The sequence below is a fragment of the Arctopsyche grandis genome, chromosome 6 (assembly GCF_051622035.1).
Source record: "Arctopsyche grandis isolate Sample6627 chromosome 6, ASM5162203v2, whole genome shotgun sequence".
Lineage (NCBI taxonomy): Eukaryota > Metazoa > Arthropoda > Insecta > Trichoptera > Hydropsychidae > Arctopsyche > Arctopsyche grandis.
The window spans coordinates 6,703,513-6,725,664 of NC_135360.1; the positions used below are offsets into that span (position 1 = coordinate 6,703,513).

General features: G+C 36.2%; 1 protein-coding gene across 1 annotated transcript in view; it reads right to left on the bottom strand.

Annotated features, from left to right (window-relative positions):
• The window catches only part of rhea (Talin_middle and talin-RS domain-containing protein rhea), a 57,965-nt gene that overhangs the window by 6,522 nt on the left and 29,291 nt on the right, over window positions 1-22,152 (bottom strand). Inside the window, exons 2-50 of the mRNA XM_077432564.1 lie at window positions 21,529-21,694; window positions 21,289-21,444; window positions 21,110-21,213; window positions 20,875-21,019; window positions 20,596-20,787; window positions 20,441-20,519; window positions 20,188-20,356; window positions 19,937-20,109; window positions 19,700-19,861; window positions 19,535-19,626; window positions 19,224-19,312; window positions 18,608-18,718; window positions 18,389-18,527; window positions 18,233-18,313; window positions 18,030-18,154; window positions 17,849-17,950; window positions 15,428-15,598; window positions 15,147-15,348; window positions 14,816-14,973; window positions 14,644-14,744; window positions 14,436-14,571; window positions 14,261-14,350; window positions 14,047-14,184; window positions 13,861-13,979; window positions 13,645-13,789; window positions 13,333-13,526; window positions 13,006-13,260; window positions 12,760-12,928; window positions 12,515-12,682; window positions 12,275-12,437; window positions 12,079-12,206; window positions 11,880-12,011; window positions 11,456-11,796; window positions 11,074-11,217; window positions 10,858-10,991; window positions 10,510-10,781; window positions 10,276-10,436; window positions 9,969-10,202; window positions 9,760-9,892; window positions 9,564-9,687; window positions 9,321-9,485; window positions 9,056-9,246; window positions 3,447-3,563; window positions 2,367-2,552; window positions 2,079-2,289; window positions 955-1,079; window positions 564-683; window positions 279-488; window positions 29-207 (exon numbers count right to left, since the gene is read on the bottom strand). Coding sequence (XP_077288690.1) covers window positions 29-207; window positions 279-488; window positions 564-683; window positions 955-1,079; window positions 2,079-2,289; window positions 2,367-2,552; window positions 3,447-3,563; window positions 9,056-9,246; window positions 9,321-9,485; window positions 9,564-9,687; window positions 9,760-9,892; window positions 9,969-10,202; window positions 10,276-10,436; window positions 10,510-10,781; window positions 10,858-10,991; window positions 11,074-11,217; window positions 11,456-11,796; window positions 11,880-12,011; window positions 12,079-12,206; window positions 12,275-12,437; window positions 12,515-12,682; window positions 12,760-12,928; window positions 13,006-13,260; window positions 13,333-13,526; window positions 13,645-13,789; window positions 13,861-13,979; window positions 14,047-14,184; window positions 14,261-14,350; window positions 14,436-14,571; window positions 14,644-14,744; window positions 14,816-14,973; window positions 15,147-15,348; window positions 15,428-15,598; window positions 17,849-17,950; window positions 18,030-18,154; window positions 18,233-18,313; window positions 18,389-18,527; window positions 18,608-18,718; window positions 19,224-19,312; window positions 19,535-19,626; window positions 19,700-19,861; window positions 19,937-20,109; window positions 20,188-20,356; window positions 20,441-20,519; window positions 20,596-20,787; window positions 20,875-21,019; window positions 21,110-21,213; window positions 21,289-21,444; window positions 21,529-21,664 — 7,571 coding nt within the window. The 5' untranslated portion in view covers window positions 21,665-21,694. The remainder of the gene's footprint in view (window positions 1-28; window positions 208-278; window positions 489-563; window positions 684-954; window positions 1,080-2,078; window positions 2,290-2,366; window positions 2,553-3,446; window positions 3,564-9,055; window positions 9,247-9,320; window positions 9,486-9,563; window positions 9,688-9,759; window positions 9,893-9,968; window positions 10,203-10,275; window positions 10,437-10,509; window positions 10,782-10,857; window positions 10,992-11,073; window positions 11,218-11,455; window positions 11,797-11,879; window positions 12,012-12,078; window positions 12,207-12,274; window positions 12,438-12,514; window positions 12,683-12,759; window positions 12,929-13,005; window positions 13,261-13,332; window positions 13,527-13,644; window positions 13,790-13,860; window positions 13,980-14,046; window positions 14,185-14,260; window positions 14,351-14,435; window positions 14,572-14,643; window positions 14,745-14,815; window positions 14,974-15,146; window positions 15,349-15,427; window positions 15,599-17,848; window positions 17,951-18,029; window positions 18,155-18,232; window positions 18,314-18,388; window positions 18,528-18,607; window positions 18,719-19,223; window positions 19,313-19,534; window positions 19,627-19,699; window positions 19,862-19,936; window positions 20,110-20,187; window positions 20,357-20,440; window positions 20,520-20,595; window positions 20,788-20,874; window positions 21,020-21,109; window positions 21,214-21,288; window positions 21,445-21,528; window positions 21,695-22,152) is intronic.

The following is a 22,152-nucleotide window of genomic DNA, read 5'->3' on the forward strand; positions in this document are numbered from 1 at the left end:
CCACTTATTTACAAATTAAACAATTTACCGAGCATTGATCTCCTGAGCGATGCCTCCGACCATTCGTCTGTTGAGAACTAGACAGCGTTCTTCCTCATGTGATATCGCCTTCCGGGCAGCTCGCACCAAATTATCAGTGGATTTGATAACAGCATGTCCGGCCGACTGCAAACGCCTCGTCGACTCCGAATTAGGATCAGCTTTTACCTGAACACCAATCACCGTTAAATACACCAAAAAACATCAAATTGGCGACAAACTATCGATTGAGAACAAACCTTGCAAGCGACGAGAAGTTGAGCTGTGGAGCCGGCGACCTGCTTAGCAGCGGAGACGAGACGCTCTTCAGATCCCAAACCTTGAACGAGAGCATTGGCGCTTTCGGCAAGCGAGTGAGCAGCCGCGGCTGTCAACCTAGCAGCGGAGACCAAACCTTCAGACCACTGGCCATCATCGGATGAATGTAGCGGCCTACGAGCCACTTTACCCTACAATAAAAACATTACATTAAAACAATATATTAATTTTTGTATATATATATTTTTTTAATTATATAATAATACCTGATCGATTAATTCACGTTGAGCAGCACTGGCGGCTCGTACGAGAGCTGACGTTGCAGTGATGATGGATTTCGCAGCTTCGAGAATCATTTCGTCAAAGTTCAATGTTTCATCGGCTTCCTTTAACCGTACAAATACACATTAATCCCTCTTATATTAAAAAAATAATAATCAATACAATTTAAAAACACATGTGAAAATTATACCGTTTGTACTTGATGATATGCGCTATAACTCTGTGTGAATATGTTTGATTCCTGGGTGATAATATTTAACAACCAAGAATATCAAACATATCTTACAGTGAAAAGCTTCTTGTGTGGAGAGTACATTTGTAATACATATTAGATCATTGAAATAAGTTAAAATCGATTGAACAAAAAAGGCTTACTTTGACTCCCTTGCGGGGTCTCAGAGCGGCGAGTTTGTTGGCCGCGGCGTCGATGGATGCTGCGGCTCCGAGGAGTTCGTTTTCGGCTATCACTGTAGGATCGTCGGGGTCGACCCAATCGGAACCTATGAAATAGATTATTGATTTATTTTCAATTCCGTAATTTAATTCATACTTTAGGTGCATTTAAATAATTGACGGTGGAAATATAAAAGGCAAAATATATGGATATAATTGACGGTGGAAATATAAAAGGCAAAATATATGGATATAATATAAACGTGCACATATAAAATATTACATGTTGATTTAAAACGTGATGTGAAATTTTAAAAAATTGCTGGTGGTTCTGCAATAATGTTTGAATAATTTTCAATTAATATAATATAGAGAAATTGATTGTGATTGTTGCAAAAAGTTTATAAAAAATCAGTCTTGTGATTGCAGTGATAGTATAGAGTTGTCAAATCATTCATAATAGAAAACTTTAGTGCTGTTATATGTATGTACATACATATATTGATTTTCATTATGGCAAAATGCTTGTGTACTTATATTACATTATAATGCAATGTTACAATTAATTATACTATGTAATTTGGAAATATTATATAAAATTAGTCAAAAACTCAATGTATTATATTTGAAAACAGAAGAAATTGTCTCTTAGTGGGGAAAAAAGTTAAAAAATGTTCACTTTCAGTATTGGCCATTTTTTGAATAATGAGGATGGATCTATATTTAAATATTAAATGATTTTGATGAAATTAAGTGAATCTACCGTTTTTGGGTATGAGGGAGCGATTTATCTAGGTCTCAAAGACTGAAGCCATTACCGATAAGTTCAAAGAGTATATTGTATCAGTTCTATGGTTCCCAATACAACACAAATTCGTATATAATTTGACAACTCTACCGTAAAATATGTATATAAGAGTGTAATAAGTAACTAAAAATCCATATTGAATCATACACGCGTGTAAGACGGAATTAACTATAGCATCGTCAAAGGAAATCAATCGTCATAGTGTAATACAACTCGTTTCCTTCAGAGCTAAGAACAAACACACAATCATTGTTAAAACATTACAACATCGATAGTGAACAAGACAGGTAAACTGCACCTTTGAGTGATTCAGCAACGGCGACAATATCAGCAGCCGCCTGAGCGACGCACCGACCGAGCTCGGGGAAGCTCTGCCTGGCTCCAGCCTGACCCTGCACTGCCTTTAGCACGGATTGTAGAAGTTCCCTATAAGTATCGGCCGCCCTGTGACCGGCTTGCAGCGTGCGATTGCGCATCTCTTCAGTCTCGGCACACTTATAGGCAGCACCCTACGAATGAAATAAGAAAAAAATGATAGCACAATCGCCCGAATGGCTGAAGTGACCAGCTCGGCGAAGGAATGTACCTTGCAGATTGTGAGCATGTCTCCGATGGCGCGTCTGCCGATGTTTGCAGCGGCGATGACGTCGTCTTGTTTGGCCGAGTTTCCGGCAGCGACAGCCTTAGCAGTGGCCACTGTGATGGCTTTAGTGCATCGGACGAGCTCTTCAGGAGTCGCAGTCAATTTGGGAGCACCCGGAGCCAATAGCAACTGTATAAAATTAATATTGTACACATTGTAAAAATTTAACTCGTATCATACTAGTTTTACGCCAGTTGAAATTCAACAAGTGAATTTGTATACTAGTTTAATTACACTTGAGCAACAACAAATCACGGTTTTACTTACCAAAGTGGAGACTAACTAATCAATCTTTACTAAGTTTGACCCGTTGAATTCGAATATGACAATGATTTTTGTTGGTTTGCTCGCGTTTATGAGATATGAGCGTTTAAAAAAATGCGAATTTTTAAAGATTTTACAGTCTCTTACTCAAAATCTAGTATTGCTGTACTAAAAGTGAGTATTGGAATCAATAGTCAGATGTTTTTCCTATTTATTGTCATTTTTTTTTGCTTTAAAATAGGTATAATTAATTATCTACCCAATTTTTAAAGCAAATTTTTTTTTCTTTCTCAAGCTATCATGGATTTATTGGGCCAGTTTTATATTTCACTACGTTTACAAGGGTTGGTTTTCAATATCAATATTTTTTTTATTTTATCTGAACGTACTAATTCGAGCGGTAAATGATTTTGTGGTAATGTGAAAAATTAGCGAAATACGCTCATAAAATTATATTATTACAAAAAAAAATTACAATCAATAAAGAAAACATCCGAATATTAACTCCAATACACACTTTTGACACAGCAATACTAGATTCCGAGTTAAAAACTGCAAAAGCCAAAAATCTATAAAAATTAGCATTTTTTTAAACGCTCTTCGCTCCGGTAATCGTTTTTGTTACTCAGTGTTATTATTAACATCTATAGGTCTAATTTTTAAATTGTTGCTATGATCACCGAATTGTACAAAGTCTTTAAAGGCTAGGGCAAATATATATATATATTATTTTTATAATGTAGGAGGAAAGTGACGTACTCTGATCTCTTGAGCGATGGCTTCAATGGTGGCTTCGAGAGCTCTTGTTCCTCGCGTGTGCTCGTCTTCGACGGCTTTTACAGTTTTTAATAACGACGTCACATTCGTTACCATAACCTAAAATATAAAACAATCATTAGAATATAATAAAAAAAAGGAAAAGAAATTACAGTAATAAATTTCGATGATTTGTGACACCTGTAGCCCCAGCGCAGTGGCACAGAAAGAAAGATAGTTAATTATGAAATCGAATTGAATCAAATCGGTATTTTTAAAATAAATAGATTCAATTTAAATATAATAAAAAAAAAAAATTGAAAATCAACACCGTTTAAATTCAAAACAATTTCAAAAAAGATACTTTCAATCGGATTTCAATACGATTTTATTGATTTTTTTGTCTAGGCGAGATAGATTCAAGCTTAATGAATTTCGAATTTGATGCTTTCCCAATACCAAATAAATTGCGCCAAAATATTATACAATATATATATATATCTAAAAACCAACCAAAAAGGAGAATGTGCCCAACGAACGAACTGGTGTAATATGCCTAACATCGATATATGACTACGCATATGTATGTACGTACCGTATGAATGCGACATGCATATACACATATCCAAATTAAAATAAAAAATAAATATAAATAAAAAAAAATGCATCTATGTATTATTTTATTATTACGTTTTTGTTTGTACTACAATCTAATATGCAAGAATACAATAATTATAATAATCAATATTGGACTGCACAAACACATTGCTGTAAAAATACTGTATAATGATCATTATTAATAATGCAAGTTAGTACCATATATTAATTTATATATAACAAATATGCGTGTATGATTGAAATTATCTATAAAGCGAAGCGATAAAATGTACAAATTCATTATTGGACCTAGTTAAGATGATGTAGTCGTATCGATGCTTTCACACATTTGGCCTTGAAATGATCGTGAACCTTCGTAATGTAATCAGATCAGATTTGAGTTTGTGATCTTACATAATGTATACATTTTTTTTTATATCTAAAAGCCAATATAAACATGCTACACTTTCCACTCGAAAATTTCATATAAACTATAATAAATGGGGACGCGACAATTGGTTCAAGTCCAAAAGGTTCAAAGACAAAATGTACCCGCGACAAAATGTCCACGGAAATAACATTCAAGCGACAAAATGTTCAAAAGTCCTAAATTTTCCTATTTTAATTGAAAAAGTAACTTTTTATGGTATTCTATCTATATCTATCGATGTATATGATACTTTTTATCGTATAGATCGCGGATGTTATTAAATTAGTATAAATTATGAACATTTTGTCGCGGGTATATTTTGTCAGTGCACTAATTGTCGGGTACATTTTGTCGTTGAACCTTTTGGACTTGAACCAATTGTCGTGTAACCGTAATAAATAGAGTTATATTTACCATTATATCTAGATATGAATTCAAATATTGAAGAAATTCAGGCTATTTTATTAGAATCACTCTGTTAGTTCCATGAAATTCCTGCCTGTCAAAAATTTATGATTTGATTTTGAACCACTTCCACTCTAAATCTAACTAACATTGATGATAATCACGTCAGAAGTATCAAAAGTAATTCAAAACTGTCGTATACATAACAGAGAAATCGAATGGCAGCCATGAAAGGGTAATACAGGGTTGACACGATGCGAGTAGCTTGGACCAAGTAACTTGGGCGTTACTCGTAGTGTGGCATCCGTTTTTGAACGCTGACATCGGATCCAAGTAAGTTGGACCGCGCTCGATTTTGCCGATTTTAACGTATACAAGAAGCGTTTCAAAATGGCGGCGAAAAGAGCGTCGACGTAAAACAAAAAAAACATGGTCAGAACGAGAGATAATGCGATAATGATTACACGCACCCGATTTATTGCATCTTTAAATCCATTTGCGGATCCAGAGTCTTCTGTTCGCTGAACGGAAGAGAGTTTGATGAATTTATAGGTATTTATCAACATGTCCGCGATAGTTTCTATACCTTGCAGTACCAGATCCGCCATTTTAAATGTGTCAACTACGTCACTTGGACGTGGTTGACACTCCAAGTTACTCGCATCGTGTCAATCCGGTATAAGTTCATCATGGACGAAACACTGAAAGGCTACATTAGCGCTATTGATTCTCTAGATATAATGGTAGATCTATAATGTATCAAACTCTTTGAGCTTTTATCAGTTTTGTATTTGGGCACAGTCTGCAAACCCTCTGATTGAATTCATACTCAACTTTGGGGCGGAAAGTGTCAAAATGAACGTCTAAAATCCATAACCAATTTGGCATTTAATTTGGCGGTGAAACATTCGGCCATATTAATTAAATCGAAATGGTATGGAATTAGTTCATCGATTGAATAAACAAACATTTAGGAAACTGTGCATATATTGTGCCAAATCGATTCTAAAGCTAAAAACATTGTGCGCCTACAATGGCGCTCTTGTTCACTACCAATCGATATTATATGTAATATCGCTTCAATTTTAAGTAGCTTTAAAATCCAAGTATAAAAATTAGTATTCAAATATATTCATGATATTTGCCCAGTTTCCTGTCGATTGTTCGAAAACAAAAAAGAAAAAAAACCAAAACAAAAAGTTCAAGGAAATAGAAATATGTATTATTGACGATAGTGTATATCACAAGGAATTGTGAACGTAAAAATTTTGGGCCCATCGCACTGAATACAAAAATGAAATTCGAAATTGGACAAAACTTCCCCGCGGTCACAATCCCTCGTGGCGTTCAATGTGCAACGGCGCAATTATTATTCAGTTTAATGATGATTGTTTTTAATACGCTCAATGTCAGGGGCACCCAAGCCAAGTTATACATTCCGATTAATAAATTTGGAAAAAATTGTGCAAACAGTTAGTGAAAGAAACGAGCGTACAATCGTTCCATTCCGAATTATATACCAGTAGTGTGCCAATCAATAAATACCAAATAAAGTGACATTTGCAAAGAAAGATTGTGAACATAACGATAGTTAAACACGAACAATGCACAATCTCAGTACGAGGCATTCGGCGAACATCTAAATCAGTATCTGGCGCTCTGTTACCGAAATTTATAATTTGAAATGCCAGTAGGGTTCCCAAACTATCAGAAATAACGCCAGATATCAATTATGAATCCGTCAAATGTCGCAAACGTGATGAAAATGTAGCTTTACTAAAAAAACTAATACCACAATTTAACCCAACCTAAAGATACGTTTACACAAACAGTATATGTACCTACAATTCAAGGCATTTGGTAGATGCATAGTCAATATCTGGTGCTTTTCGAGTAATGTATAGACAAACTTTTATATTTGAAATGCAAATTGGCAAATATGGTGGGGGTTTTCATTTCATTTTGCGAAGAGTGCCAGATATCGGTTATAAAACCTCCGAATGCCATAAACTGACAATAATACCGTCGGTGAAAATGTAGCTTTGCGAATTTCGATCCATCGGTACCGTATCTACATACGCATGCAATAATAATACCAAAAAAAGTAAAATGTGTTGGAAAATAAACTGCACCAGATTGGGTGCCCCCCCACATTCGAAAATTCGAAAAAAAATAAAGCCAAGAAAAATATGTAAATATGTATATATTTATATATATATAGGAAAAACACCCATCAAGCTTGAATATCCTAAAAATATGCAAACCGGCTGTTTGGTATGGCTGCGTTCGGCGTTCAGTTTCGCAATCTTTTCGTAATAATTCCACCAGCCCTCGATAGTTCCGAACTGCCTTACACGATTGTTCACAATGTCTTCGTATATAGACCACCAATTATTGGCGTAAAATTGCATCGGATAGTTGATGTTCAGCTCGACGGGCTCGCGCTGAATCGGCACAGTCCGCTCCACGTACGATTCATTCCTATTGCTCTGTTGAGCTGATTCCAAAACAATTTTTCTAATGATATTAGTATTCTTTTCGATATTTTCGATGATGTTATCCCGTCGTTCCAACTTGGACGTGATGCGTTTGAGATCATCTAACGATATACTGTTCTGCTCCTCATTCAACTTCTGCGATACGTCTACATTGCGATCGCTTCTTTTAATGCCGAACTCTTCATTCTTGATGGTGCGTTTGTTTAGAATCTCTTCCTCGTAGTACCTTCTATAAAGCCGTTCTATTTCTTCGTAGTGCTGCTCCATCTTGCACAGCTCTTCGAATGTCAAGTCGGCGTTTTCGATATCGGAAGCATCCGCATATATGTTATCGAAGGCTTCGGCGACCGATTCGTCTTTTATCCTCGACCGCTTCAGTTGCAGGTTTCGTATGTTCAGCAGCGTGTCTATGATCGGATCGAAGCCTCTGTAGTTGAAGTGTCTCTTGGAGAAGTCGTTCAAGTCCGAAATGACAGTGTCGAATTCGTGAGTTAGTTCTATACGTTTGACTTCTTCTACACACTGAAGCGGCTCCGTTTCAGTCCTCGGCAGCTCTTCGTTGATTGGGATTTCGCCGATTTTCAACTCCTCGCCGCTGAACTGTTCTAATTTTCGCCTCGTTTCCATTGCTTTGTCGTAGTTTTTGAGGAATAGAGCCTTCCATATTTCAGCTTCGATGTTGAATATTTGCCAATATTCTTCTTTAGTCTGTATGTTGTCTAGATAAGTGTTTGAATCACATTCTACTACAGTTTGAATGGCCGGTAAGATTATCTTCTTCCGTTTGTCGACTTTGACTGTCACTTTCGGCTTTTCTACGATATCCTCGGATTCAATATTGTTGATGATTCTAACGATACTCTTCATCTGTATGTCTAGATTTTTAAGTGAATCGAATTTATTCGTCTTGACCATCTTATTTTTCTTACGCTCTTCCTCGTCGAGCTTCAATACGACCTCCTCCAACTTTTTACACTCATTTACGACGATCATTTCAGCGTATCTCAAAATGCGGAATTCCATGTCGTTTCTCCACAGAGGCATTGTGTGGCGATAGCTCCATTGAGTGTGACTACTATTCAAACTGACGACCGAGTCTACCTTCTTGTTGTTGTTGCACAGATCCTCGACTTGCATTTCATAATTTTCGATTTCATCCTGACTGGAGTCCTCTAATATTCTAATGAGCTCTTCCTCTTGGTCGGAGATGAACCAATCCGTTTCCGAATCGTAATTCGAGACACTGTTCCGTCTGAAATTGGGACCCACAGAATTGCTTCTAGCCTCGACCGGCTCATGACGCACTTTCTCTGCTTTGGTCTGCTGTATTTGACTGGGTAAACTCCATCGCCTTTTGTCATCAGAATTATTAAACAATCCCATCTGACAGTCAAAAGTGATGATTTTAATAAAAAAAAAGAAATAAAAAAGATAAATAAAACACTCCTATATATTATTATATACATAAAATCGACAAAGTATGAAAAGCATTGTACATAATAAAAACAGTCCAATATTGATGTATTTTCTATAAAATTTCACCATGTAATTAAAAAAAATTTATCTTTTAATATTATATAAATATACATACACCCCATATTTACACAAAAATACACGTACAGAAAAAAAAATCATCCAAAATTAAAAACTTCATATATAAAATAGATTTCATCGAGACAAACCTTTGCAGACTCCTTGAGACGAGCCATAGCCGGATCTCCGATGTGTTTCCCGCTGGCGTCCTTGGTGGCCTGTATCAGATCTTTGAGAGCGGCGGCCACATCGCGTACGGCGTGTATGAGCATGACTTGGGAGTCGGGATTGCCGCTACCGAGAGACATAGCTCCCAGTTTAACCACCTCTGACAGTTGAACTGAAGCATGACAACCGATAAAGAAAATGCAACAAAAACATAAAGAAATTTTTTAACATAATGTAAATAAATACCGATAGTCGAAACTGCATTCTGAGCAGCAGTTGCAAGTTGTTCTTGGCTGCTTGCAGCACCTCCTACCAATGTCTTAGTATCTTCGACTAAAGCTTTAGCAGTTTTCAAGATAGATTCGCGATGATCGGCGAACACGTCGTTCTCACTTTCAGCGTGGAGAGTACCTGATCATAAAAAAACCTTTAATTAAGACGTAAAAATATAATTTTTCTATTCAATAAAAAAAAAATAATAAGACTAACCGGCACTTGCGAAAAGAATAGTTGTATCTAAATCTCCAATGATTGCAGCAACGGTGGCCGCCGCATCGATGCAAGCTTGAGTTCCTCGAGATCCTGCTTGCAAAGCAGAAAGGACAGCTCCGACCTGAAAATATCACAACAATTTTAATAACAATATAATAAAAATGTGATAAGATTCAAACAAAATTAGAATTACCTTAGCAGAAACTTGCTTGGAATTATCGGTGACTTGTCGTTGAGCGTTTGAATCCTTGCTGATTTGACATAATCCTCCAGAATTTACCAGATTGATGACGGAACCGCCCAATTCGACGACAGTACTGCGGATCCTATAATTTGAATTGATCATGACACTTCTCTTTAAACATATAATACTAGTATTATAATATATTTTAAAATACAAACTTTTGAGCGACATCGTTGTTCGTAGTAGTGGCGGCGGCCCCGATCGAATCCTGAGCCAATTGATTGTAGCGATGGGTGAGATCTCCAGCGAGGGTCGCGAGTTTCGATACATCAGTACCAGATTTAGCAGTCATATCTGTAGCCAACCGTGCGATTTCTTTAGCAGCACCGACCATTCGAGTTTGGTAATCGACAAAAGAATCGGCTTCGTTGAATGATCCGATCAATGACATTCTACGAATAGAAATAAAAAGCATTAAGCACAATGCAACGTTAAAAAATATACGTTTATGTAAAATAAAAGTACCTGTGATCTGTAATACGCGTTACAGATCTCGTCAACGAATCAACAAGTCCGGATACAATTCCTCGTTGAGCCGACAATGATTCGGCGCTCGACAGCAAATCAGCAACGGCATCTCTTACACCTTGGCAATATTCGTCAACGTCGGAATGGGCAACCGTTGCCTAAAAATAACAATACAAATAAAGCAAACTGTTCAGTTCCCATTTATTTAATGAAAACACTAACAAGACTAACCCGTGGATTTCCGCCAGCTTCCTTAGCAGCTAAGATCAACTGCGACGAACCTTCGATGACTGTCTTGGTCTGATCCAAGATGCTCTGCTGTTGCTGCGAATCGACCATATTGGAAGCGGTACCGATTGCGGCCGTTACCAATGGCTCTATATAAGACACAACTTGATTGACGGAATGTCCGAGATTTTCAGCCTCAAATTTAGCAGCAGCTCTGAGCGGCTCCAGCTTGTCCAGCATTTCTGTGGCGGAGCTCTCCATTTGCTCGGTGTAACCTATAATACAAATCGATATGTAAAATGAATAATTCTAAACATAATTAATGTACATTTTCCTTGCAAGTAAAGCTACCTTTGATGGAATTTCCCTTTTTGGCTGGTAGGTTTTGGGAGACGGCCATCAACGAAGCTTGGTATATTTCTTTGATTTGGGTGTTGAGAATATCAAGTGCCGCCAAACATTCGCTTTGTCCGGGAGCTTTATCCCTGAATTTTTAAAATATACATATAAGAAACTCTTAAGATTTAGTTTTTTAATAATTAAAAATAACAACAACATTTTTACTACCTTATATTGTTAACAAGGGATTTAATGCTATCCGAAACTGTTCTACTATGAGAGGCCAAACCGTGCCATTGCGATTTATCATTCGGCTCCACCGCTAAGCATTTAGCAGATTCAATCATCGAGCAGGAGGATTGGATGATTTTTCTGAAAACATATACATACACAAATAAGTCTAGTGTTCAGGTTCATATAAATTAATATCCACACTAGAATGTCCAACTTTGTATCAATACCCAGATAAATTTCTAACAGCATAAGTGAAATAAATAAAAACAAATAAAATAAGTGACTTGCTGCCAATTTGACCCAGCTACTTGCCTATCTCTACTATGTACTTCTAACTTGTAGGTTCAAAAAGAGTGACTTGCAATGAAGAAATTACCTTCCACTTTCCAATATGGGTTCCTGAGCAGTCCTCGCTTGAGTGGATATACGAGCCGGTACCGATACGAATTCAGGGCTGTTGGCGAATTGACAGAGACTGTTCACAGCATCCAACAATGGCACTGTAGCGTTGGAGCATCTGACGCGATTCGCCTCCGAGTAATCGCTATCAAGAGCCTTAATCTCTTTGACTAACGTAGCAGTCGAATTTGCAACGTCTTTCGCTGATTGGACAAAGTTTCGTTTGGCAACCGGATTGGTAGTTTTCGAAGAAGCCACTCGGCAAGCGTTGCACAATGCGCTTGTGTGCTTGGCGATCACTGTTGCAGCTGACAAAACCTATATATAATACAATCGATTATAAATAAAACTAAAAGCATGAAATTATTATATTATATTATGCTACTATTATATTACACTACCTGTTGTTCGTTGCTAGTAGGATTAGCGACGCTTATACAAGCCTGTTGAATTACTTGAGAAGCGCGAGCGAATTGAGCTTGATCGACTAATCCTGGTCTTCCAGCCATACTCGAAGGATCCGATACGGCAACCTAAACATATATTTTTATTAAATAAAAGCAACAAAGTTTATGTATAAAAATACATATATCAAATTACCAAATATGAAGCTTGCGCAGTGCATTCGATCAATCCACATATGGATTCTGAGACGGTTTTCACCGACTTTCCGAATTGATCTGGATCTGATGTTTTGGCAAAGTTTGCCATTCCGGACATGCCATCGCCTAAAAAATATATGAAATTAATAATAAATTATTTAAATAAGTGGTATAAGTATTAAAAATAAATGTACCTAAGGTTTTCGATTGATCGATGATTGTATCTACGCATTGGAAGTATCCAAGATCGTTGACGGGTTCCGATGGATGTTGAAGCAAAGTTCGTACGCTTTGTATGCTGCGAACGGCGCTGTCGCACTCTTTCTGCCCTGGTGCTGCAGATGTGCACACATCGACCTTAAAAAATAATATAAAATGTAAATACACAAAGAACTAATTAAGATTTATAATAAAATCACATCAATAATAATCACCAAGTAGTTGATACTATCGGTGACGGCTCTGGCAGCAGCTGAAAGTTTGTTCTTGGCATTCGGTTGCATTGGATCGGTGGATACAGATTTCGCAGTTGTGAGCAGTCTCGAAGATTCGACTGATACATTCTTCATTGACATCACCATTTGACTTTGCAGGTCATAGTCCTATAGAATGCATAAAGATATGAAATATGCTGTGATTGCAGAATGTATTATGAATAATAAAATGAAAAAGTGCATACGGTAGCTTGTCCGGCCATTTCCATAGAAACGCCGAGCAATTCGTTGTAAGCTTGACCAAACTGCTTGCTCTTATCTCCGAGGTGAGAAGGCGATTCAACAGATTGGACAGTTTCGGTGGCAACAGCGCTCAAATCTGCTGCAGCTACATTCAATTCCTGTTGTAATTGTCTGAAAACACAAAATAAATAATGTTCAATTCAATTCAAAAACATATTAAAACAAATGGCAATATATATTATTAATACCCATAGCTCTTCGTAGTCGAAGGAAATTCTCCCATAGATAGAATTTGCAAGGTTTCGTTGATGTTTTCGATAGTTGAATCAACATCCTGGTGTCCGGGTAGTGAATTTACACTGTGATCGAGAGAAACAGTAATATTCTTCGCAATGGATGCGAGTCGGACCGTATCCGTAGAATCGAGGCTGGAAAGACAACACTTGGCTTCTTCGATGAGGGTGAGCGATTGCATCATCACATTCTGAGTTGAATCGATGACTCTGAAAAATTTCACATTTTAATCGTGATACATTTTTGAATGGCGTTTTAAATAATAATCAGTAGATCCTCACTTGACTCTGGTGTTTGGCGCCGAGGCTATTAGAGCTCGCGCAGCTCCGGCATAGTCTTGAAGAGCTTGAGCGGTATCACGGGCAGCTCGGCCAGCATAATCAGTGCTTCCCTGTTGGGCAGCAGACACCAAGCGTGTCGTGGCACCGTTAACTGCTCGGCTTGAGCTTGTAATTTCACGTGATGCAGATTCCGCCTATAAAAAATTATGATATATCAGTGTGTCAGTATATCTATGCAAGGTATGCGATACCTCAAATATGTAGTTATTTGTCATTTGTCTTTAGTAATGTGTTATACAAAAATGATCTTACAGTTTCGCCCGGTAGAGGCTTGAGACGGAATTCCTTTGCAGCTTGATCGACTTCGGCGAGTTCACGTTGAAGAGATCTGATGATTTGAGCGGCGGCGTCCAACTCCAGTCCAGCACAAGAAGACCGAGCTCTTCCATAGGCAGTCCTAAAAATAAATATAAAAAATTAACATCACATTTAATAAATGATTAAAGATTTTCTCTGATTTATGTTTACCGTAATTCTGTACAGGTTGTAATGAAGTGTTGGGTAGTATTGTTGAGCTGAAGAGCGGACGATTGATCTTGAATTGTCGGAAGTACAGCTCTGGCAGCTTGAGCGACATGAGCTCCAGGCTTTGTAAAAATAATACATTAAATATACATACATACATATATAATATAATACCATTTATAAACATACTTGTAAGAATGCTTCGGAAGCATTGATCAAATTCAATTGTGCATTTGAATCGTCAGGATTGGTCAAAATCCCCTTGAGTCCTTCAATCAATCTTGGAATATGTTCTGCTAATATCTTGCACTCTTGCACGAGTGTGTCCTGAAGTTGATGAGAAATAAACATTAGTAAATGTTGTCATAAATAGTTTATTTATTGAAATGAAAGAAAAAAGTACTTGAGAATGTTTGTTGGTGTTGTGAACTCCGGCATTGTGAGCTGATGTGATGAGTTGAGTGCCAGTAGATGCAGAATCCTTAGCAGCAGCCTAGTGATAAGATTTTCGAGTAAAATTTCGAATGAAACAAAACTATTTATAATACTTTGAATCACATATTGCATACGGTACTTACACTTAGTCTTGCAAAGAGTTGTCTCTTAACGTCTGGTGCTGATGATGCATAATCAGTGGTAACATAACGAATTTCTTCAGCGGCTCGGCACAAAGCTTCCTGCTTAGATTTATCGTGTGGAGAGCTGGCACATTGTCTGCAATTAATTGAATTAAAATAAAAAAAAATACTTAGCTTTAAACACGATGAAATAAAACAATTTTAATACCTGGCTGCTTCGACCATTTTTGCAGTGGCATCGGCTAAAAGTTTAGCAGCGGCCAGCAATCTCTTCTGTCCTTCGGAATCTGGTTGTTTTTCAGCTTCCATCTAATTAAATGATACGTATTTGTCTCAATAGTGAAATAATTAAAGAAAATAGTTTCGAGAAATAATTATACCTTTATATTTTGAATGAGTTGAGCCGTAGCTTGACCCAGCAGTCTAGCTTGGCGGACCATCTCGGTGGTGTCACCTCTGGATGAGCACAATCTGTCCGTTGCTGTCATGATACTTTCAACTGATGTTTCGTGTATCGTTTCTCTAGCTTGGCGACGGTCTTCAAAAGAAAATCATTTTAAATATAAAATAAATCAAGAGTAGTGAGGAAAGATGGATAGAAGAAATTTTCTTTGAGACTATTTAAGAAAATTTTAAGGTTGCAGGTCAAAGTGAAGAAAATTACATCTATGTATTTTCTAACCAGCTTTTCGAACTAAACCAAAAACCTACCGGTGTTGACATGATGTAGCAGATCGTCCAAGGCTCGAGTGACATCGGCAGCAGCCGTAGCCAAATCGGCCAATGCAGGACTAGGCGGAGGAGCCACACGTTCACACTCATTGACAAGCTTTCGAACAGCTGTCGCAACTTGTTTAGCCGCACCCCCAACCTGTTCCCGACAGGCTGGACTCGAGAGAGTCGGAGCAACCACCTATACACAACAAACGTATCAATTCGATCCACACAAACATATCAACAGCGTTTGTGGTTTTATAATAGGCATATTTTACCTTCGCGCAAGCCACTAATTGGCTGGTGGCCAAAGCACATTGTGTAGCTGCACCGATGACCCTATTTTGGGCTTGTTGATCGTCTTTACACGTAGCGGCTATGTTCTTCGCTTTGAGTACAAGAGCGGCCGTGGTGTTGGCAACAGCTTTGGCCAAAGCCAGAAGCATGTCCTGCAATAGAAATGATACAAATCTTTGTTTACAAATATACATATGTACATGCTTATAGCGAATATTCAAAAATAGCTATCGAGTTCATCGTTCTCGATTTAAAGAATGTCATCATCTCTGTAGAAACATTGTGGTCTTTTTTTTTTTTTGCCTCAGTGCCATAAATTATTCGTTCAAATGATATGTGCTATTTATAATTTGACATCTGCTGAAAGATGGGTGAATTTAAATACAAACGAAAACTGATGAATGAAGTTTTATTAAAATAAAAGCATATAAATAAAACGGGGAAAATTTTAGTATAGGCAATAATTTTAATATATTTTTGAAATGACATTTTTAAAATGAAGTTAGTCAATTTAATATAAAGACACATATCAAGTAAACACATTTATTTGAACATAATAAAACAATATTACAATAACAAAGTAAAAAAATAAATAATTCAACAAACACAGTGAACGTAATTATGATAAAATTAGATGCGATAATAATAAATTAATATTTGGCAATAAAAAAAATCACACATAAATTTACTATATAATAAAAAGAGAATTATTAAGTACATCAAAAAAAAAAATCTTATTATACATAAACTCATTTAACAAATATATAAAAATTATGCACTGAAAATATTCATAAAAAATGGTTCAAATTGCACAAATTAGCAGTGAGAAAATGAATATTAGTATATTAATTCCACCGACAAATCGACACGAATCTGATATTTCGTCCGAAAATGAGGTTATTTCCAAGATGTTAATACATATAAAAAAATCATTAATTGATTTCAGCAATAATTCCAAAAAAAAAAATTGCATAAACAATTCAATCTGGATACGTCGGATGAAATCCGAAAACCACAGCCGCTACGAAAACGAAGAAACACAGTAAAAATACCCAATTTTTTTCATACTGTTCCTCAAGCAGTGCAAATACCCGTCTGATTTCCAAAACAATCTCGCGAAAATACTCAGTTATGCTTTGAAAGTATTCGGATATTTTCTGAAAATATTCTGACATGTTTGTACTGTCAGAAACGAATATCGTCTGCGGGGAAACAACCTCTTTCACATCCGAAGACAGCGTAGTTTTGAACGTCGGATTATAGAAGATTCTCACCTTAGTGACGTTTTTCGCCTCAGCTAAAGTTAAAGACCTGGAATAAAAGGATTCGCTTCTCTTGATGAAATTTTCAAAGTAAGAATTTTTTTCATTGTTACGCAGATTTTTCGCCGGACTTGACACAATGTTTTTGCAACTCAAGTCCTTCTCCAAAACTTTAATATCTAAAGACCCGCTCACTTCGTAATCACCTCCCACATTATGAATCTCGTTTTTTATCTGATAACATTCGATCTTACCACCACCGTTGGATCCTTTGACGAAATTCTTTACCCTTGTTTTGATTGAATTGAAAAATGACCGTTTTTCAGGACGTTTATTGTAAGTTCTGGCCGAAGGAGTGTACGGTATGTTTTCAACTTCGTCGTATATTTCATCAACATCATTGGCTTTCTTTCGGACGAATCTGACGCTTCCGTCGATGACGTCTTTCATCAGATCATTCTTTAGCGATTCCTCATCGCTCGTCACAACGCTCCCTTTATCTACATTAGACACCGTATAATTAGAATAGTCGCTTTCTCCATCTTCGAATATTACATCTAATTCGCGTTTAGTTAAACTTTCATTATTATCGAAACTTTTCCAAGCGTTAACGTCTACTTCTTCGTAAAGATCATCATCGTTATAACTACGCTTAGTTTTACTATCCACATGATCAAACTCTATATTGGATTTTGGATCAACGCTTGATGCTTCATCCTCGTTGAAAACATCACTAAAATCGTCACCAAAGTCTACAGTAGCTACGCAAACTCCGTCGATTGATTTATTGTCATTGGAACAACTCGACGAACCATCATGATTGCTCGCATTGGCAGCGTCGTAAAAAATACTTTTAGAAACTTTAGTCAGCGGAGCGTCAGCAAGGCTTTCGTAGCTGTCGTTTTTATTCAACTGATCGCTGATGCTTTTCAGTTTAGATTTGATCTGATTGTCAGGTTCGTTCTCGGAATTTTCGAGATGGAAGAAAGTGTTGTAAAAGTTATCATAGCAATAATTGAGCTTTCTATACAGTTGCGAATGTTTGAACGTTTTCGTTTTACCGAAGTGTGCAATTGAACCGTTGTCGTGCAAATTTTCATACTGTGCATATTCAGTTGATGGTTTGATGGTGTAATTTACCTGAATCTCTCTATTCTCTTCGGTGTCTTCGCCGATGGTATGCAAAACCTGAGTCGAAGCTTCTCCAACACGAGAGGCGGCATTGAGAAGATTTTGACGAGGCTGAAGATAAAAAATAATCTAAATTAAAAAACTTTTCATGATTCAAAAAACATCACCGATGAATTATTTAAATCATCACCTCCTTAGTTTCAGGCTCGGCTGTTTTCAACAGATCACTGAAGGCACTGCAGAGACGCCTTGTAGCGTCTAAAAGCCTATCTCCGTTATCACCGTCATCCATCAAAGCGGCGATCATTTTCACTCCTAATAAATGCAATGAAAATCATCGTACATACATACATTCTATAATACTCATCAATCGTTGTAACGTAATAATCTTACCTTTAGTCATCTCTGGTAGATTGCTAGCGATGGTCGTAATAGCAGCACCAACTGCAGTGTGATCCACTTCATCGGTAGGTCCTGAAAATGATATTAAAATCGTGTAAAGAAAGGGCATTATTGAATTATTTCATTTTTAATATTCGAAAAAATTACCTGAAGTGAGGGTGACAACTTGAGCTGTTGCAGCATTCATTGCTGCAATTTGTGAAGATACATTTTGTTTGTTGGTATCCAGCGTGACTTCTTTCCATTTGATGGAAGCAGGATCAGAGCCGAGCTCAGGTATTTGAGCCTATAATAAATGGAATAAATAAAAGATAATACAAAAACACGTCTAAATACTAAGCACGATGGCAGAATATATTTAAATACCCGAACTAAATCTCGCTCAGTTAGTTTGATGATTTCTTGACCCGAAGATATCGTCGTAAGTAACGCTCGTTGCGGTTCACTCATAACCGAGGTTATTTTAGTTTGTTGTATCTAAAATTACATAGATAAAAATCAAACAAAACAAATTAAAACACTATCTATTTTGACTAAAATGAAAATATAAATATACATAGATTAAATTAGTATTATGTTAAATGAAAAATATAATAAAAATACTGATGATTAAAATGCTTGCAATATTCAAATGAATTTTTATACATATATTGGTAAATAAATTATTGTAAAAATGTAGAGTACATATAAAATTAATGCTCTTTATATACAAGTGAACTATTTAACGTAATATGTACCTACACGTCTGCATCTGCTATTCCATTCTTAGGACAGATGATTAAGTAAGCATGGAACAAGGGAAATATTGGTAATAATTAATACAGAATATAAATATGTATGTATTAGCGTTTGAAGATATTGTTATATATGTATGTAAATATAAAATACTATTAATCAATTATGCAATTATAAATTAGAGGAACGTTAGTTATTTGGACAAGCAAGAGATCAGAGCTAGAACATGTAATAGAATTCAATTTACCATCGGTGGGGCATGACCTAAGTTGACTTGGCCCGATACAGTAGTGAACTGAGCACTAGCCATGTGTCCTTGGCTGTAAGGTTTCACCCCTATTCGTTTTTTCAGTTAATAATTCACGGATAGGGTCAAATTGGGAACGGTTTTTTGTCGAATAGAAAAAATAAAAAGAAAACATAAAAAAAATCATTAATAATAATCATACAAAATGTGTATTTGAGGACAAAAACTAATAAATAAAATGGGAAGATCTTAAAATTCTAAACAAATCATAAAGGCATATATTATATCGTATCAAAAACATTGATGCATACCTTCAGGTCCGGCTCTCATTATGGCGGGTTTCGCAAGCGATTCCGTATTCACTTTATCAAACTTGGACGTTTCGTGTTGGAAGATGGTAGCTCTGAAAATAATTTAAAAAAATAAATTATTCATACACTTACGTAAAATTTCAACCAATCAAATCAAAATCTTACTTGTGTGGAGAGACAGAATCTTCGACCATAGTCGAACCTTCATCTCCGTCGATCCCGAAATGATCTTTGACCTTCTGCTTCTTCAGAATGATGTCGATATAACCAGCGATGACTTGCAAAATTTGTTCTGCTTCGGTAGTTTGCACAGAGTAATATTGATCACTGAAAATTTTGTTTGAATAATTAACAAATACTTAGTAAAAAATCATTTAAAACATATAAATCGGCAGTATAAACCTGTAGTCGCCAAAATCTAGCGTGAATGTATTGGGACTTGCACACCAGCGTCTGACAGTAGTCAATGGCCAAGTTTGCAATATTTCTTTAGTTCTTTCGTCCAATCTTAGAACTGAATCTTTCGTTACGCCCAAAAGTCTAGGCACCAATTTGTTCCTACCCTTCATTTTTTCCTAAAGAAAGTAAATTGTCATATTGTATGCGACACTCAAATACAATCAAAACATTATATTATAAATTAAAAACACTACCTTTACAAGGAAGAATGCAACTCCATAAGTTCTCAAAGCTCTTGCCGTTTTTGTATATATAACTTTAGCATCTAATTCAGATACGCCAATGTGTCTTTTGTGTTCTTTGAATACTTTCTTTTCAACACCTTTCATTTTACAATAAGATTGTGGTAGGAATTCTTTCAAACTGTAACACAAATCGAAAATATTATTTTTTTCATTTAAATCTAAGTAATTGAAATAAGGCTAAAAAAAAAAACCAATAGCTTACTCTAAGAAACCAGCAGTATGTTTGTCTTCTTTGTGATCTCCGAATTGGATTTGGCACTGAATTCCGGCAAATTCGCATGCTAAAATGACACAAAAACATTAATTCATACTATGTAACTATATACCATTCAATTTATAATAATATAAATATTGTACTTTTATCTAATGTAACTGGATGAGTTCCATCCAATATAGCATCCCTAGCTTGTACGTATAAAAGATTGAGTTGTACGGGATCTCTAGAATCAATATTTTGATCAGAGAAGAAAAATTTCCTTCTGAGCAACACAGTTTCAGACTCGTCTACTCCTTGCTCTCTCAAAGTTTTCGATTGATCGATCCAGTTGACTGATAAATGTAAGATTTAAATTAAATTAATATTAATTACATACATATATTCAAACGTAATAGTGAATTGAAAAGAAAAATAAAAACCTTCATCATCAGTTCTAAGTTTCTTTCTGAGCTGGTCCATTTTAGCGTCGCGTTCTTTTTCAGCATGCTTGCGCTTCATTGTCAACGTGCCGTAGTTAGATTTGTTATCGAAATTGTCGACTTCATCTTTAATATCGTCTCGAACCTGAAATATTTCAATAGAAAAAAAAATTAAAAAAAGTTACAACCAAAAAGTATGTCAATCAAATCATCGCCAAAATAAAACGATCATTACCAGACTGTATTCGTCGTAATTGGTGATGCCAATTTTAGTACAAATGACGACCATGAGATTCGCAACATTCTGACTGTCATCTACGAGCATCGTTTTTACAGAGCCTGTAATAAATAAATAAATAAATAAAACATAAAGATGTGGGTGAAATGACGCTTGATACAATCAGCTACACGTACCGTCTAACATCCTAACTCGTAGAGTCCTGGTTTTCTTTTGATATTCAACCATATCGCCATTCCTCAACATGTAATATTCCAAACTGCGCCCTGGTTCTAACCAAAATCCTTTTTTATTATCTTCATCGGAAGATAGGAAAAGGCCGAAATCTTTTGCTATAAGTATGAATATAAAAAAAAAATTAGCATTCCATTAAATATGATAGCGAAACATATGCGTATGTTTATTATTGCACTTACGATCAGTTGCGGTCGCTTCGAGAATTTTTTCTCTTATAATTTTACAAGCGTCAAACACTGCAGTGGATGGATCAAACTGCATAGTTTTGGTCACCTTGCCATCGTCCAAACATATTTTAAGAGAAAGTGTCGCCATTTTGGACCGAGGAGTCTAATCATCCAATAACTGTAACAAAAAAAAAAAAAACAAATATTTAGAGGCACATCAAGTAAAAAAAAAAAAAAAATGAATCGTGATCAGGAAATGATACTGAGTACACATTAGTCTCACAAACATAATACCGGAATTGAAGAGAAATCGATACTTCGTATATATGTATGTATACAGATCTATTCATATTATTCAGCAGTACACAGCTATAGCACCTCACATAAACGAGTCTCTATTCATATGCGCATGTGCACTTTCAATAGTACGCGTTCACTCGCTACTATGACGTCACGTCGGGTGTGAATATTTCAGCAGTGGCCAAAGAAAACCAGGTTTGCTTAATACGATACAGTGACATGTACTGCTGTATAGTATGAATAGATTTTGTCGGCTACTGCTGTTACGTCTGCATATATATTCAGTCCGATGGACAACCCTAGTAAAAATTAGCATACTGAAGTTTATAACTTGCA